General features: G+C 37.5%; 2 protein-coding genes across 3 annotated transcripts; both read right to left on the bottom strand.

Moving 5' to 3' along the window:
- Positions 1–59: 59 nt before the first annotated feature.
- Positions 60–803, bottom strand: LOC121859847 (yrdC domain-containing protein, mitochondrial-like). The gene has a single exon (XM_042356812.1). The coding sequence runs from the start codon at positions 801–803 to the stop codon at positions 60–62; it is 744 nt and encodes a 247-aa protein (XP_042212746.1).
- A 109-nt stretch (positions 804–912) lies between these two features.
- On the bottom strand, positions 913–11,852 carry LOC121859849 (DNA-directed RNA polymerase III subunit RPC10-like). Of its 2 annotated transcripts, XM_042356813.1 has the most exons (4): positions 11,718–11,847; positions 7,712–7,838; positions 6,138–6,206; positions 913–1,182 (listed from the first exon to the last, which is right to left on the bottom strand). In XM_042356813.1, the coding sequence occupies exons 3-4, from the start codon at positions 6,192–6,194 to the stop codon at positions 913–915; spliced, it is 327 nt and encodes a 108-aa protein (XP_042212747.1). In that variant the 5' UTR covers positions 6,195–6,206; positions 7,712–7,838; positions 11,718–11,847. The 2 variants fall into 2 exon arrangements, with proteins under 2 accessions (XP_042212747.1, XP_042212748.1); XM_042356814.1 differs by lacking the exon at positions 7,712–7,838 and having other exon boundaries at positions 11,718–11,852.
- Positions 11,853–12,876: the final 1,024 nt, after the last annotated feature.

Below are 12,876 nucleotides of genomic sequence, written 5' to 3'. Positions count from 1 at the left end.
TTTCATCTCAACATTGTGACATAGTATCTTCAAGTAATTATTGTGTACACTTTCTAACGTTAATCAATTAAACAAAGTTTGTAACGCTGGAGGATCTCAGAAGTTTGTTCAAAAGCAATTCCTCTTCGTATAAGTCTATATGACCCTGGTTGAGAGAGATCAATGATTGTTGATCCTTCCCTACATTTCAAGTGTTCACCTAGAGGACCACCATCAAAGACAGTATGAAGTTTGCTCCAGAGCTCACGAAACTCTTCAACACACAGAGGGCTTGCCTTGGTGCTTATGTTTGCACTTGTCAAAGCTAAAGGTGAACCGCAGCTTTTAACAACACTTCTAATAAATTCCTCATCGGGAATGCGAATACCAACTAAATCAGTTCCAGGATTTAGTGCAGGATTAAGTTGTGCTGTGCGTTGAAACACCAATGTAACTGGCCCCGGTAGCAATGATGTAAGTAATGAGTGTGGTACAGTTACTTTACCCCAGAGGTAAACTTCGTCCACTTCTGATACACATATAGCCAGAGGTTTAGTAGAACTACGCCTTTTAATCTCATAAATCCTTTCTATAGCTGTATTGTTCTGAGCTAAAGCAGCAATTCCATAGAGTGTATCAGTTGGCACAGAAATTACATGGCCAGCAAGTAATGCAGCAGCAGCAGCTCTTTCAGCATGAGAGGCTAAGGAAGGTCCTTCCCCCAAACGAATTACATTGTTCATTGGAAGACCGTTAGTTGCAGCTTCTGCTGCCACGCTACTCATTAGTTTTGCTGATCGTAGAATCACACCAATAGTCTTCATCAAACAACACCAATTTGCAGTAACATAAATGTTTATATTTAAATGCTTTATATTTCTATATTATATACAGTAAAGTATATATATAAATAAGGTAGTTTTCAGTAAGCTATTATTCCTTCCAGCGGTGACCACAGGTTGGAGAGCAGCATTTGTAGAACAGAGTCATAGGTTCATCAGCTGATCTAGTTTGCACCTGCATGAAGTAAGCTCTGGGGTGAGAACACTTTGGACAAGGTTCATCTGTGGAGTCGACGTTTTTCCAAGCAGCAGAGCCTCCGAGAACATCGTCAAGCGCCTTTAGCTTTGGGTACATCCTGTATGACACACATCTCTTGACTGGGAATACATATGGACAGGTAACACAAGAGAAGCGCATGCCCTGCAAAAAATTAAATACAAAATTAATATAACAATAATACTACATACTATTTTATCAACTTTAGCAAAATTATGAAGCTTGATTAGAATATAATGAAATGTGTTGGCTATTAATAATTATAGGATAAGTACATACTGTACACTAATGTATAGAATTTAGAGTTATAAGTAAATTCAAGCCACCTGCACACAATGTGATGTATAATCTACAATTGGAACTGCTGAATATTTTACAATGAACTGATGATAAGTGAAGAATTGATCTTGAAATCCCATTTCATAGAAGAGCCAAAAATTTGGTGACTTGATTATGTGCATTCACTACACTTTTGGCCAAGGACCAAGGAGACTTTGACACGTGGCTGGAATTAGTCTTAACAATTAGCTTATTTCCCAAAAAGCAACACCGCCTTTAAAAACGGGTAATTAGAAACCCAGGTTTTATTTCTCTCATGTAAAGAATACAAAGTAAGTCTTAACACTGTCGTTATTAATTTGATGTGGCAAAGCGCTGGAAGGCTTAGCATGGTAGCAATTCATCGCTAAACGGTAATACTCTGTCATTTTTTTAATGGGGAATAGCCCACCTGGGCACGGGTCATCGACCCACAACAGGGCCTAGGGGGGGGGGGGGTGAAAAAACAGGAGTAAAAGAAAAATAAATAAAAATAAAATTAGAGGATAAAAAGACCTTGTTACCATGAAGCTGCTAGAAAACCAGCTTTTTGAAGTAAAACAGATTGTAAAAGGATGGAAAGACTGAAGAAGGCAGAGCATTTCACAGTTTGCCTGAGTGAGGAAATAAGAATGTACTATAACGGGTTATTTTAGTGTGACTGACATCCACAAAGAAACGGTGGGCACCGCGGGCAAGACGAGTGTTACGAGCCCCCACGGCCTTGCTGGTGGTACACAGGATGCCAAATCCACCGAACATTGCCCGTTAAAGTACCTGTAAGAAGGTGAGTGAAGCAACATTGCAACGAAGAGAAAGGGAAAAGAGATTGTCAACTAAAGGAGGAGAGTTAATAAGACGAAATGCCTTTGATTCCACCCTATCTAACAGTTGGACAGAAGAGCCACCCCAGATATGAGAGCAGAACTCCAAGTAAGGATGAATGAATCCCTTATAAACTTGAAGCAACTGCTCAGGAGTGAAGTAGCTACAGCATCTGTGTGTGTGTGTGTCTGTCACAAAACACATACAAATAAATAATAATGGGAAAATCCTCTCACAAATAATCAGAAACAAATGTATTGAAAACGTTGAGTCTACCCTCAAGTCTACTCCATGCTTTGTTAATAATAAAGCACAGAGTAGACTTGAGGGTAGACTGTCACAATTTTAATAAATTTGTTTCTGATTAATTGTGAGGGGATTTTCCCATTATTATTTATTTATATATATATATATATATATATATATATATATATATATATATATATATATATATATATATATATATATATATATATATATATATATATATATATATATATATATATATATATATATATATATATATATATACAGTATATATAACTATATATATACAGTGACCCCTCGTTTAACGAACACCTCGGTTAACGTAATTTCGATTAACGAACTGCCTTCCATAAGGATCTTCAATTCGGTTAACGAAAAAAATTTCGCTTAACGAAGTTCTTACGAACCGACCTCAACATGTTTTCGCTTGCACTGACCGGGCAACCAGCTTTAGTATCAGTCCGCCAATAAATTAATCGGTTCTAGGGCTTAAATTCCTTACTATTTTAGTAAATATCAAGAAGTTTATACTATTCAATAATTTTAAAAGTTTAATATTCAATTTTTTAGTCATTTTAACAATAATTGAACAAAATTGAAGGTAAAGTGACTAGTTTAATGCGCGGCATCCAGCCTCTTAACACAGCAAACAGGCGTCAGTCTCTCTCTGTTTTCACTGGAGGTAACATCTAGCTTGAGACTCTCTTCAACTAAATGCTTTTTTTCTGTGTTTTCAAGCAAATTATTGGTCATTTTGAAAATTATTTTACATATTGACAATATATAGTGCAGTGCAGTGTTATTTTAAAGAAAATATTCTTTATTTACAGCTAGTTTAACTTTGAAAAATACGTGTTGTCATTGTTTGAATCCAGCATGGGGCCTAAGAGATCAAGAAAAGCGATTTCAATCCAAATAAAGCAGGAAATAATAAAAAAACACGAACAAGGTATTAAATCAAATGCGCTATGCAAAGAATATGGCATGTCGGCATCAACTGTGTCGACAATTCTTGCACAAAAAGACAAATTTAAGGAAGTGAACGTGAGAGACAAATCTACAAGAGTGTTTAAAAGTAGATCCCTAATCGTAGAAACTGAGAGGTTACTTATCATCTGGATTAGGGAAAAACAGATGAAAGGTGATTCAGTTTCTGGTGATTTCATCTGTGAAAGAGCCAGGGAGATTTATGAACATTTAAAGGCAGATCAACCTGGTTCTTCAGGAACAGAATTTGAAGATGTTCGGGCTAGCAAAGGCTGGTTCGAAAAATTTAAGAAAAGAAGTGACATTTTAAGTGTTGGTAGGCATGGTGAAGCTGCTAGTGCTGATAAAGAAGGGGCAGCAAAGTTTTTAGTTGAATTTAAAAAACTGATGAAAGAAGAAAATTATCTTCCACAGCAAGTGTTCAATGTGGACGAAACTGGGCTGTTCTGGAAAAAGATGCCCAAAAGAACATTCATCACCAAAGATGAAGCCTCTTTACCTGGGCATAAACCCATGAAAGACCGTCTCACTCTACTGCTTGGTGCCAATGCTTCAGGGGATTTCCGACTGAAGCCTATGCTTGTCTACCACTCTGAAAACCCCAGGGTGTTCAAGCAACAGAAAGTGGTAAGAACAAAGCTTGGAGTTTATTGGAAGTCCAACCGTAAGGCATGGGTGACAAGACAGTTCTTTAATGAATGGGCTGTTGATGTGTTTTGCCCCTCTGTCAAGAGCTACCTAACCACCAATAAACTTCCTTTAAAGGCTCTTCTCCTCATGGATAATGCTCCTGGTCATGACCCTGACCTTGCCAGAAATTTGGAGTATCAATTTGACTTTGTGAAAGTGTTGTTTTTGCCTCCAAACACTACATCACTCATACAGCCAATGGACCAGAATGTAATCAGCAACTTCAAGAAGTTGTACATGAAGAAAATGTTTAGGAGGTGTCATCAGGCAACTTCCACTGATCCTGAACTAACACTGAAACAGTTCTGGAAGACACAATTCAACGTCCTGGAGGCTGTAAAATTGATTGTGTCATCATGGCAAGAAGTCTCCAATAGAACCCTCAATTCTCCATGGAAAGCACTGTGGCCATCAGTAGTCCATGATTTTGAGGGATTTGAGGATGAGACAGAGTTGGACAAGGAGATTGTGTCCATTGGTCAGTCATTGGGCCTTGAAGTGGAGGAGAAGGATGTGGAAGAGCTTGTGATGTCTCATGAGGAGGAACTTACTCCTGATGACTTGAAGGAACTGGATGAGATGTTACGGGTAGAGGCTGACAGTGGTGAGGAGGAAATTGAAAGTGATGACCATATGTCAGCTAAACAGTTGAAAGATGTGATTTACTACTGGGAGAAGTTCAGGGAACTGGCTTCAAAGCACCCAGAAGTGGAAAAACTGAACTAACTTTGTGTCATGTTGAGGACTCAGTGGTCTCCTTCTTTAAACATAAGTTAATGGTGAGGAGGACAGATGCCCCACAGACCACAATTGACACTTTCTTCAGTAAAAGGCAGAGGGAACAAGATGCTAGCCCTCAGCCTTCCACTTCAAGAAGGAGAGAGGATGTTCATGGTGGAGAATCTGTCAGTCCAGAGGTTCCTGACATTTTCATGGAAGGTGACTCACCTTCCAAGAAGCAGTAAAATGCTTCTCCTCCACCTCCACTTCCTTCTCTTCTCCCTTCTCCTCCTGCACCTCCCACTTCAAATGCACATCATCACCATCATCCAGGAGCCTTCTACATACACACCTCAAAGTAAGTAAATTTTTCCGCCATTTTTGTTGAAGTTAGGAAATTTTCGGTGAGCTGGAACCAATTACCCAAAAACCCATTGAAACAATGGTTTCGGTTAACGAACGTTTCGGTTAACGAACGACCTTCTGGAACGGATTGAGTTCGTTAACCGAGGGGCCACTGTATATATATATATATATATATATATATATATATATATATATATATATATATATATATATATATATATATATATATATATATATATATATATATATATATATACACTACTGTATCACCCCCCCCACCGCTCGGCAAATGTTATTCACGGATTTGGCGATTCGCGGCCATTTTGAGAACCTAATCCCCATGAATTTGAATGGTATGCTGTACTCTAGTGTGGGTTAGAAATAAAGATAATATATATATATATATATATATTGTAATACCTGTATAAAACTATAAAATATAATATAAAACTATAAACTAAGACACATAAAGAGCATGGATGTTGTGTGGAAAGTGAGTGTGCGCAGTGGCTGACTCACCACTCCAGCCGCATCCTGTAATGTCACACACACACACGCACAGTGCCACGTTTCACAACCATATCTGGAGCATTAATGCTATAAAAGATGTACTCAAAATCATTAAAATACTCTAATGAAGCTTAGAAATCAACATAAGATAAGATAATATAATATACTGTAATATTGTATAATATAATATACCCGGTAATATAAACTAGTACGCCATACCCTCTACAGAATGCATAATAGGGAATCTTTTCCAAATAAAATGAATTATGGGTAGAAATAGGGTCACCACATATACGCGATTTTGCATATAGCGAATGCTCGTAAAGCGAGGGCCCAGGATATTGTACATGGATACAAAGGTATCCATGCAGAGAGGGTTGTTAGCTATCCTTTAAATTCTTAAGTAGCTATCTTACCTCTGACCCCTCCTCCACAATCAGTAGATTTGCACACGTGGGACAGAAGTACAGCATTCTCAGTTACATCTGCAAAGATTCATATTTAAGAAAGGCCATCATTTATATGATCATAATTTTAAGTGCTTCATGCTTCAATAAATACATCTGGGACTACAGTATCAGTTTATCAAGTAGCTCTACAGCATAATGCTGGACAACAGGATAACACTGTTTAGCCATTACTTCCTACAGAATGAGCTGGACTCATAAGAACATGAGAAGCCCAAGTTGTACAGGTCAGTTGTGAAAGCCAATACAGGTACAGTAATTCCGTGTTTTTGCGGGTTTGACCATTCGCATTTTTTTTACTAAAAAATTTATATACTACAGGTATATATAAAATATCCCTTAAAAACAAAAATTTTAATTTCGCACCATCTTCGACATTCCCCTGTGCAGTGCGGCAAACAGACGCCACCCTTTCCCGCCTGAGACACCAGCTGCTCCGGGAAGCCTCAGTCCACACGTGCCTACCGTACTGTGAACGCTACTGTGATTACCTCTTCTGTTTGTCCTCCCACGTGCATTCCACATGGCTCCGGGACGTAAGCCAGCCTCATCAAAGGCAAATATTACTAGTCAAGACTCTAAAGTGACCAAGAGTCTTCACCACATCTCGAGCTATGGCTCGAGATGTGGTGAAGACTGACAATTCATTTGCGTCTTGTCAGAATACAAAGTCTTCAAGTGGAGGAATGTGGGTGGAAGAGGACTGGCTGGCTGGCGTGAGGGCGGGCAGACGCCGGGACAGCAGGGAGAGGCTGGCAATGCGGGTGTTGCTGACCTCAGCGAAATATATAAATTTTTGATTACTTGTAAATAAAATATTTTTGTATATAACTGTGTTTACGTTTTTCCATTATTATACTACAATATGATTAGTTTCAAATAATGATCTTAGTAAATACCGGAACAGTGCATCAGTGTGACCACTGGGCCGTGAGTGGAGAGCATGGCGTGGTTAAGTGCATGACCTACCTGAGCTGCTTGGTGGCCACAGGTACAGTGATTACTAAAAGAGTATTCGCGGTTTTGGCTTTTCGCGGGGGTTTCAGGAATGTAATTCCCGCGAAAAACACAGGATTGCTGTATGTACTATGACAATCCACTTTTGAATTAAAATAACTGCATGAAGTCCTAAGCACTAATTGCTGGTGGGTACCCAGTGCTCTAATACATGTTCAAGGTCATAAGTTTTTTCTGCTATTTGTGCAAAAAACCCAAGTTCTGGCAGCCCCACTTAATCAAGATAGGTTCTAACCCTTTAGAGGGCAGGTGTTGCTCTCAGCTGAATAGAATCATCTAGCATTAACCAGAATAAAATACCTCAGGGCAACTGTGCCCTCTAAACGGTCAACTTAAATACGAAAAAAAAGGGTTGAAATGGGAATTGGTCATTTAGGCCATACGGCATTTAGCCCCAGAGGCTTAACTATCAAATGGCTTAAACATCTTACAGCCTAAACACCATATGGCTAAAACAACCAGTGTACACATAATAATAAGCAGCTTAGAGGAAGGCAGTGCCATACTTTCAGTCTGTTATCTTCCAGCAGAGAACAATACATAGAGTCAGCATTTGAGATGCTCGTACTGTGCTTGCCGCTCCAGGAGCTGGTTGCTTATAGTAGTATCAGGAGCACATGGATCAACAGCATTCTGTGGGGGCCAAATACATTGATTGTTTGTATAAATCATGATAGGTGGCACAGAATACTTAACGCTTGTACAAACTTATAGAATTACTATACACAGTGGCCTCACTGGTACCCCCTGCAAGACCAATTAGTGAAGTATAGTACAGTAGGGTCGGGATATATCGCTACTGTACAGTATATAATGATTTTTTAATATCGCGGCCACCAAAATTATCCTACCGTATACGTATACAGTATAGTGACAATTTTTTTTTATTTCACAAGGGAAATCGGGCAGGAAATATTTCAATTGTACCGCCATGGCAAACAAATGCGTTATTTGCTCACCAGAGGCGCCACCGTGGCTGCTGACTCACGCATTCACACTCGCCCACTCAGTGTTTCTGAGTTAGTGACGAGAAAGCAGCCGACTCTGCTGCAGATTACGACTTCTAAGGCGAGTGTAAATGGGTTGCTAGTGACGTGAAAAATGAAGATACAGTAATGGAAAGCTTAATGGAAAAGATTTAACACTGTAACTAATATTTTTTGGTGTTCGTTTATGTTGGTGTGGGATTGTCAAGTTGGTGTGGCAGTGTGACGTCTGCTGCCGAGTCTGGTGTCCCGAGGATGGTGCATCAGCTGCTGAGACTGGTGTTCCTTGATAATGATATTGAAATAGCCTGTTGTTCCCGAGTCTAGTGTTCAATGGTGCTTTAGTTAGTAAGAAAATAAACTCGTTAAGTCAAGTTTAGTCACTTTTTGGGGCCTCCAGAACCTAACCCTATTTTCCCCAATGATTACATGTACTGTAATTATATATTGCGATTTAGTATACATAGCGAACATCCTTGGACCCTATCTCGCGATATATCCCGACCCTACTGTATAAGCTAAAGTGCTACTAAAGAAACATTTAAAAAACATTTAGGGTCGCTTATTCAATTTACAGGACCAATATACGAATAATATATATAGACATCACAGTTTCTGTATGCATGCAGCCTCCTCACAGCACTAAGTTTAGGATAACATGTAAAACTGATTTTAATAAAGTACATTTTATTATGGGGGATATACAGTAGTAATATAAAGGTTAACCTGTATAACTTAACCAATAGCTAACTGATTTTAATTCTGTATATAGTATTGTATATCATTCTTTTGTGGATATGGTAATTTTTTTATTTAATTGAATTCATATACAATTTGTTTATGATAGACATTAAATACGAGTAATGTACTGTATTGGTTTATACTGTACTGTACTTAATATCTTTTGGCCTAAAGACTCCTGTGACCTAATCGTCTTTCATCTTAAATATCTTAGTTACGATCTAAATTTCTAACAGCCAAAGCTTCTAATGCCCTAACAGGCTCAAAGCCTAAAATATTACACTGTACCGTATGGCCTAAAAGACCCAAACTCAATGGAACAAAGCCAACCAAACCTCATCTAACATCCAAAATCAGCAGTTAAACACTATACATGACCTTGTCACACACAATATATTTAGACTATAGAATGGTTGTTTCTGTAAATATAAATTTTATTTTTACTTCTATTTTTTATCTTTTAAAATTATAAATTACAAATATATCTGCACTATTTAAGGTTAGGTAGGTTAGTTTTCTTCATTTCTAGAATGATAAATGTAGAATGTATCTATATCTTAAAATAATAAGTCATGGTGGAGGAGACGGCTAACACCAGAAGCAGTTCCACAAATGCTGTTTGAATGATATTAAGTAATAAAAACAATACAACAATGCACAGAACCTGACCTAACCAAACTGGGAAGATATTGGAAGCATAATGTATTGTCTAATGGTAGACCCTGCTGCCATATGGCATCACGAAAACTGTGACCAAGTCCCAGGTTGCTGATCTGACTTTCTGCATCATTTACACACAATTGCAGGGTCTCAATTGTTTCTCTTACCATTGACAACACAACATACATATAATGTTTCTCACCACGGTAAATATTCGTTTTTCGCCCATTCTCCTTTTTGATATGAGGTAACCCAACCAAACCTACTTTTGCTGACCGAATTGTTGCTAACCATGACCGCATCATCACCTACCTGGACTAAAGGTATACATATAATACTGAACTATCTAACCTAACCTACCATGATGTCACATGATGTCATGGTCTACCCACTTAGGCAGACTGCTAAATCACCTTGGCCAACTGAAAACAGGTCTATGATAGAGAGTGGTAGTAACTCTCGACAGGACCTGCCATGCACAGGCCAACCGGACTATTGCAGACTCTTATTTTCTTATGTTCTTATGTTATGTTCTATGTTTGAGGGATATATATTTGGTAATGTCTGAGAACAGCACTTACCACGAGAAGTTGTTCAATTTTGTTCATTTTTCCAGAGATGTTCTTATCATAAGAGTAAGTATATTAAAAGAGGCAACATTTACTAGAACCTAACTATCCTAAATAATCTAACAACCTAACCTAAATAATCTAACTAACCTAATCTAACCTAACCTGTCACGTACTATCAATAAATGACTTTACTTTGTTTCAGATATTGAATAAAAAAATTCACACACTTGTATTAATAACTGACAATATTTTTTTGTTTGGTTTATATTAACAGGATAGCCACCAATGTGTTATTTGTTTTGATGTTTCTTTTCTTATTATATTTCCATTCATGAGTTCTGTTATGATATTCATTTCTTGGGCAAAGGCTTCGTTAGGCAAGGTTAGGTAGGTATCTTTGGTTAGGTTGGTGCTATCTTCAAGCTTTTGCTGCTTCTTCTTCTTATCACTAAGGTTTAATTTAGAAATAACCACTTTTTAACACATTTGCCCAAACTACGACAGTGTCCACGACAAAACAGAGTGAAACTACGGTTTTTAAAATCATTGGTTAATTAGTTTCAACCAACCAAAGCTCTCGAGTTGAGCACTGTGTTTTCCGATGGTTTAGATAATTTCAGGACACTTTTCTCCTTTGACATTTCCCTCGCAAATGACCTATAATTACCTAACCTAACCTCCTAATTGCTACCTAACCTTACCTAACTTCCTAGCCGTGAAGCTCAACCCTCCAGACCCCCCCGCATATTAAACAGAAAGAACTTACGATTACATGGTATAATTTTACGTAAGAACAACCAACAAGTTCATTAGGCTCATAAACATACACTGGCAACTAGCATCGATCAGAGATGATTGGCTGTGCACCACTGTGTCACGCCGATAAAGACAAAATAGTGCGCGCCTATACGTCTAATTATCTACCAAACTAAACAATTTCCAACTCATTGATGAAAAGGTATTATTATAGTTTCGGTCATCCAGGAAATATTATGGTCATGGTAAGGTAAAGGTTAGGTTTGGATGATTAGGTTACATTAAGTTAGGTTACATAAGTTAGGTTAGGTTAGGTTAAGTTACATTAAGTTAGGTTAGGTTAAGTTACATTAAGTTAGGTTAGGTTAGATTAGTTTGGATATCTAAATACATGGATGACCTAAACTATAATTTTACTGATAAAAATATAGTAAGAATATAAACATAAAACAAATAACGTGTTAGCTATGAAGTCCTTGATACAAAGCCTAAATTTTAGTTTCGGTCATCCCTGTATTTAAATATACTGTATACATAAATGATGATAATGTCCTATTGTGAACATAAACTTAACTACTCTCGCTTATTATTAAAACGAAGAACTACAGTTACCATTACAGTAAATTCAGTCTATTGAGAAAACCTGAAAAATTCCATCTACCAAAGCATTGAACCAGATAATAATATACCGAAATATGAAATTTTACCTCGAAATCTCCATTAACCAAACCTTTAAACATACAAGGATAATTATAATATTAATTCATTATAAAACCAGTAGTGGTATAAACACTTACAGAGGTTTAATAGGGAAATTTCTACCCCCCAGCTGGTACATCCTTACACGCCGTCCTCACTGCACTCTGACATTCACAAACTTATCTTAAGTCAACGAATTAATGATTAATCTGATAAATAACACTTGTATTAGATTCCTCCTAATATCCTAGATAATTTAATTTATTGATTGCTGAGGAAGAGGATTTTGAAACCAATGATTACATGAAAAAATGCATTCAGTATTTCCCATGCAATTCTCCACTATCTGATAATAATAATTAAATATTATTGAATAAAATTACCGTTTAAAGATAAGTGTATTTAATTCAATAAAATTCACCAACACGAAGTATGATGTAATTCTGTATTTATTTCCCGGGGGGGGGGGGGTGTCGAATCCAGGAAAAAAGTCACATAAAAGGCACGGAAAAACCGAAACTAACCTAACTTAACCTAACCTACGTGCAATGCCATCATATATATATATTGTGTAGTCAATGTGTACAAGCCATGTGACTTTATTTCCGTCCACCGTTTTGTCAACCTGATGAAACTTGTATCAGTAAGATAGGGGGAGAAGCGTTTTGTCAGTATATATATATATATATATATATATATATATATATATATATATATATATATATATATATATATATATATATATATCTTGAAAATCACACGGGAAAATGGAAACAACGGAGCACCTTAGCTTTCGTCTTTATTCAAGACATCTTCAGAGGCAACTGGACTACATGGACAGAGAGAGGCTTAAATATACAGGGTGACGCTCGCCCCACAAGGGTCACAGCTCGAGGTTGAAGAAGCCACAAGTCCAGAAAACTGTGAGGGGAAACTTTTTCGGAGTGAGAGTTGTGAACTCTTAGAAGAACCCGCCAGAAAGTATTGTGACAGCACAGAGTGTGAGCTAATTCAAGACCAGACCTGACCAACACTGGAGCAGGTTCCGATATATTCAGGAAATCAGGAGCCAGTTCATGTCCAGTACTTGAACAATACGTAACAGTGACTGACCGCCCAAGAAGCTAACGAGCCGATCAGTGGAGAAGATAATAAAGCCTAAAAACCACGTTGGACACCATAATCTAAAAAACAAACAAGTAAACATTATACCCTAAATAAGAAACACAAGTAAACATCATACCCTTATAAGAAACA

The sequence above is a fragment of the Homarus americanus genome, unplaced genomic scaffold (genome assembly GCF_018991925.1).
Source record: "Homarus americanus isolate GMGI-L3 unplaced genomic scaffold, GMGI_Hamer_2.0 scaffold29703, whole genome shotgun sequence".
Lineage (NCBI taxonomy): Eukaryota > Metazoa > Arthropoda > Malacostraca > Decapoda > Nephropidae > Homarus > Homarus americanus.
This window is presented reverse-complemented; position numbering and strand designations above follow the sequence as displayed.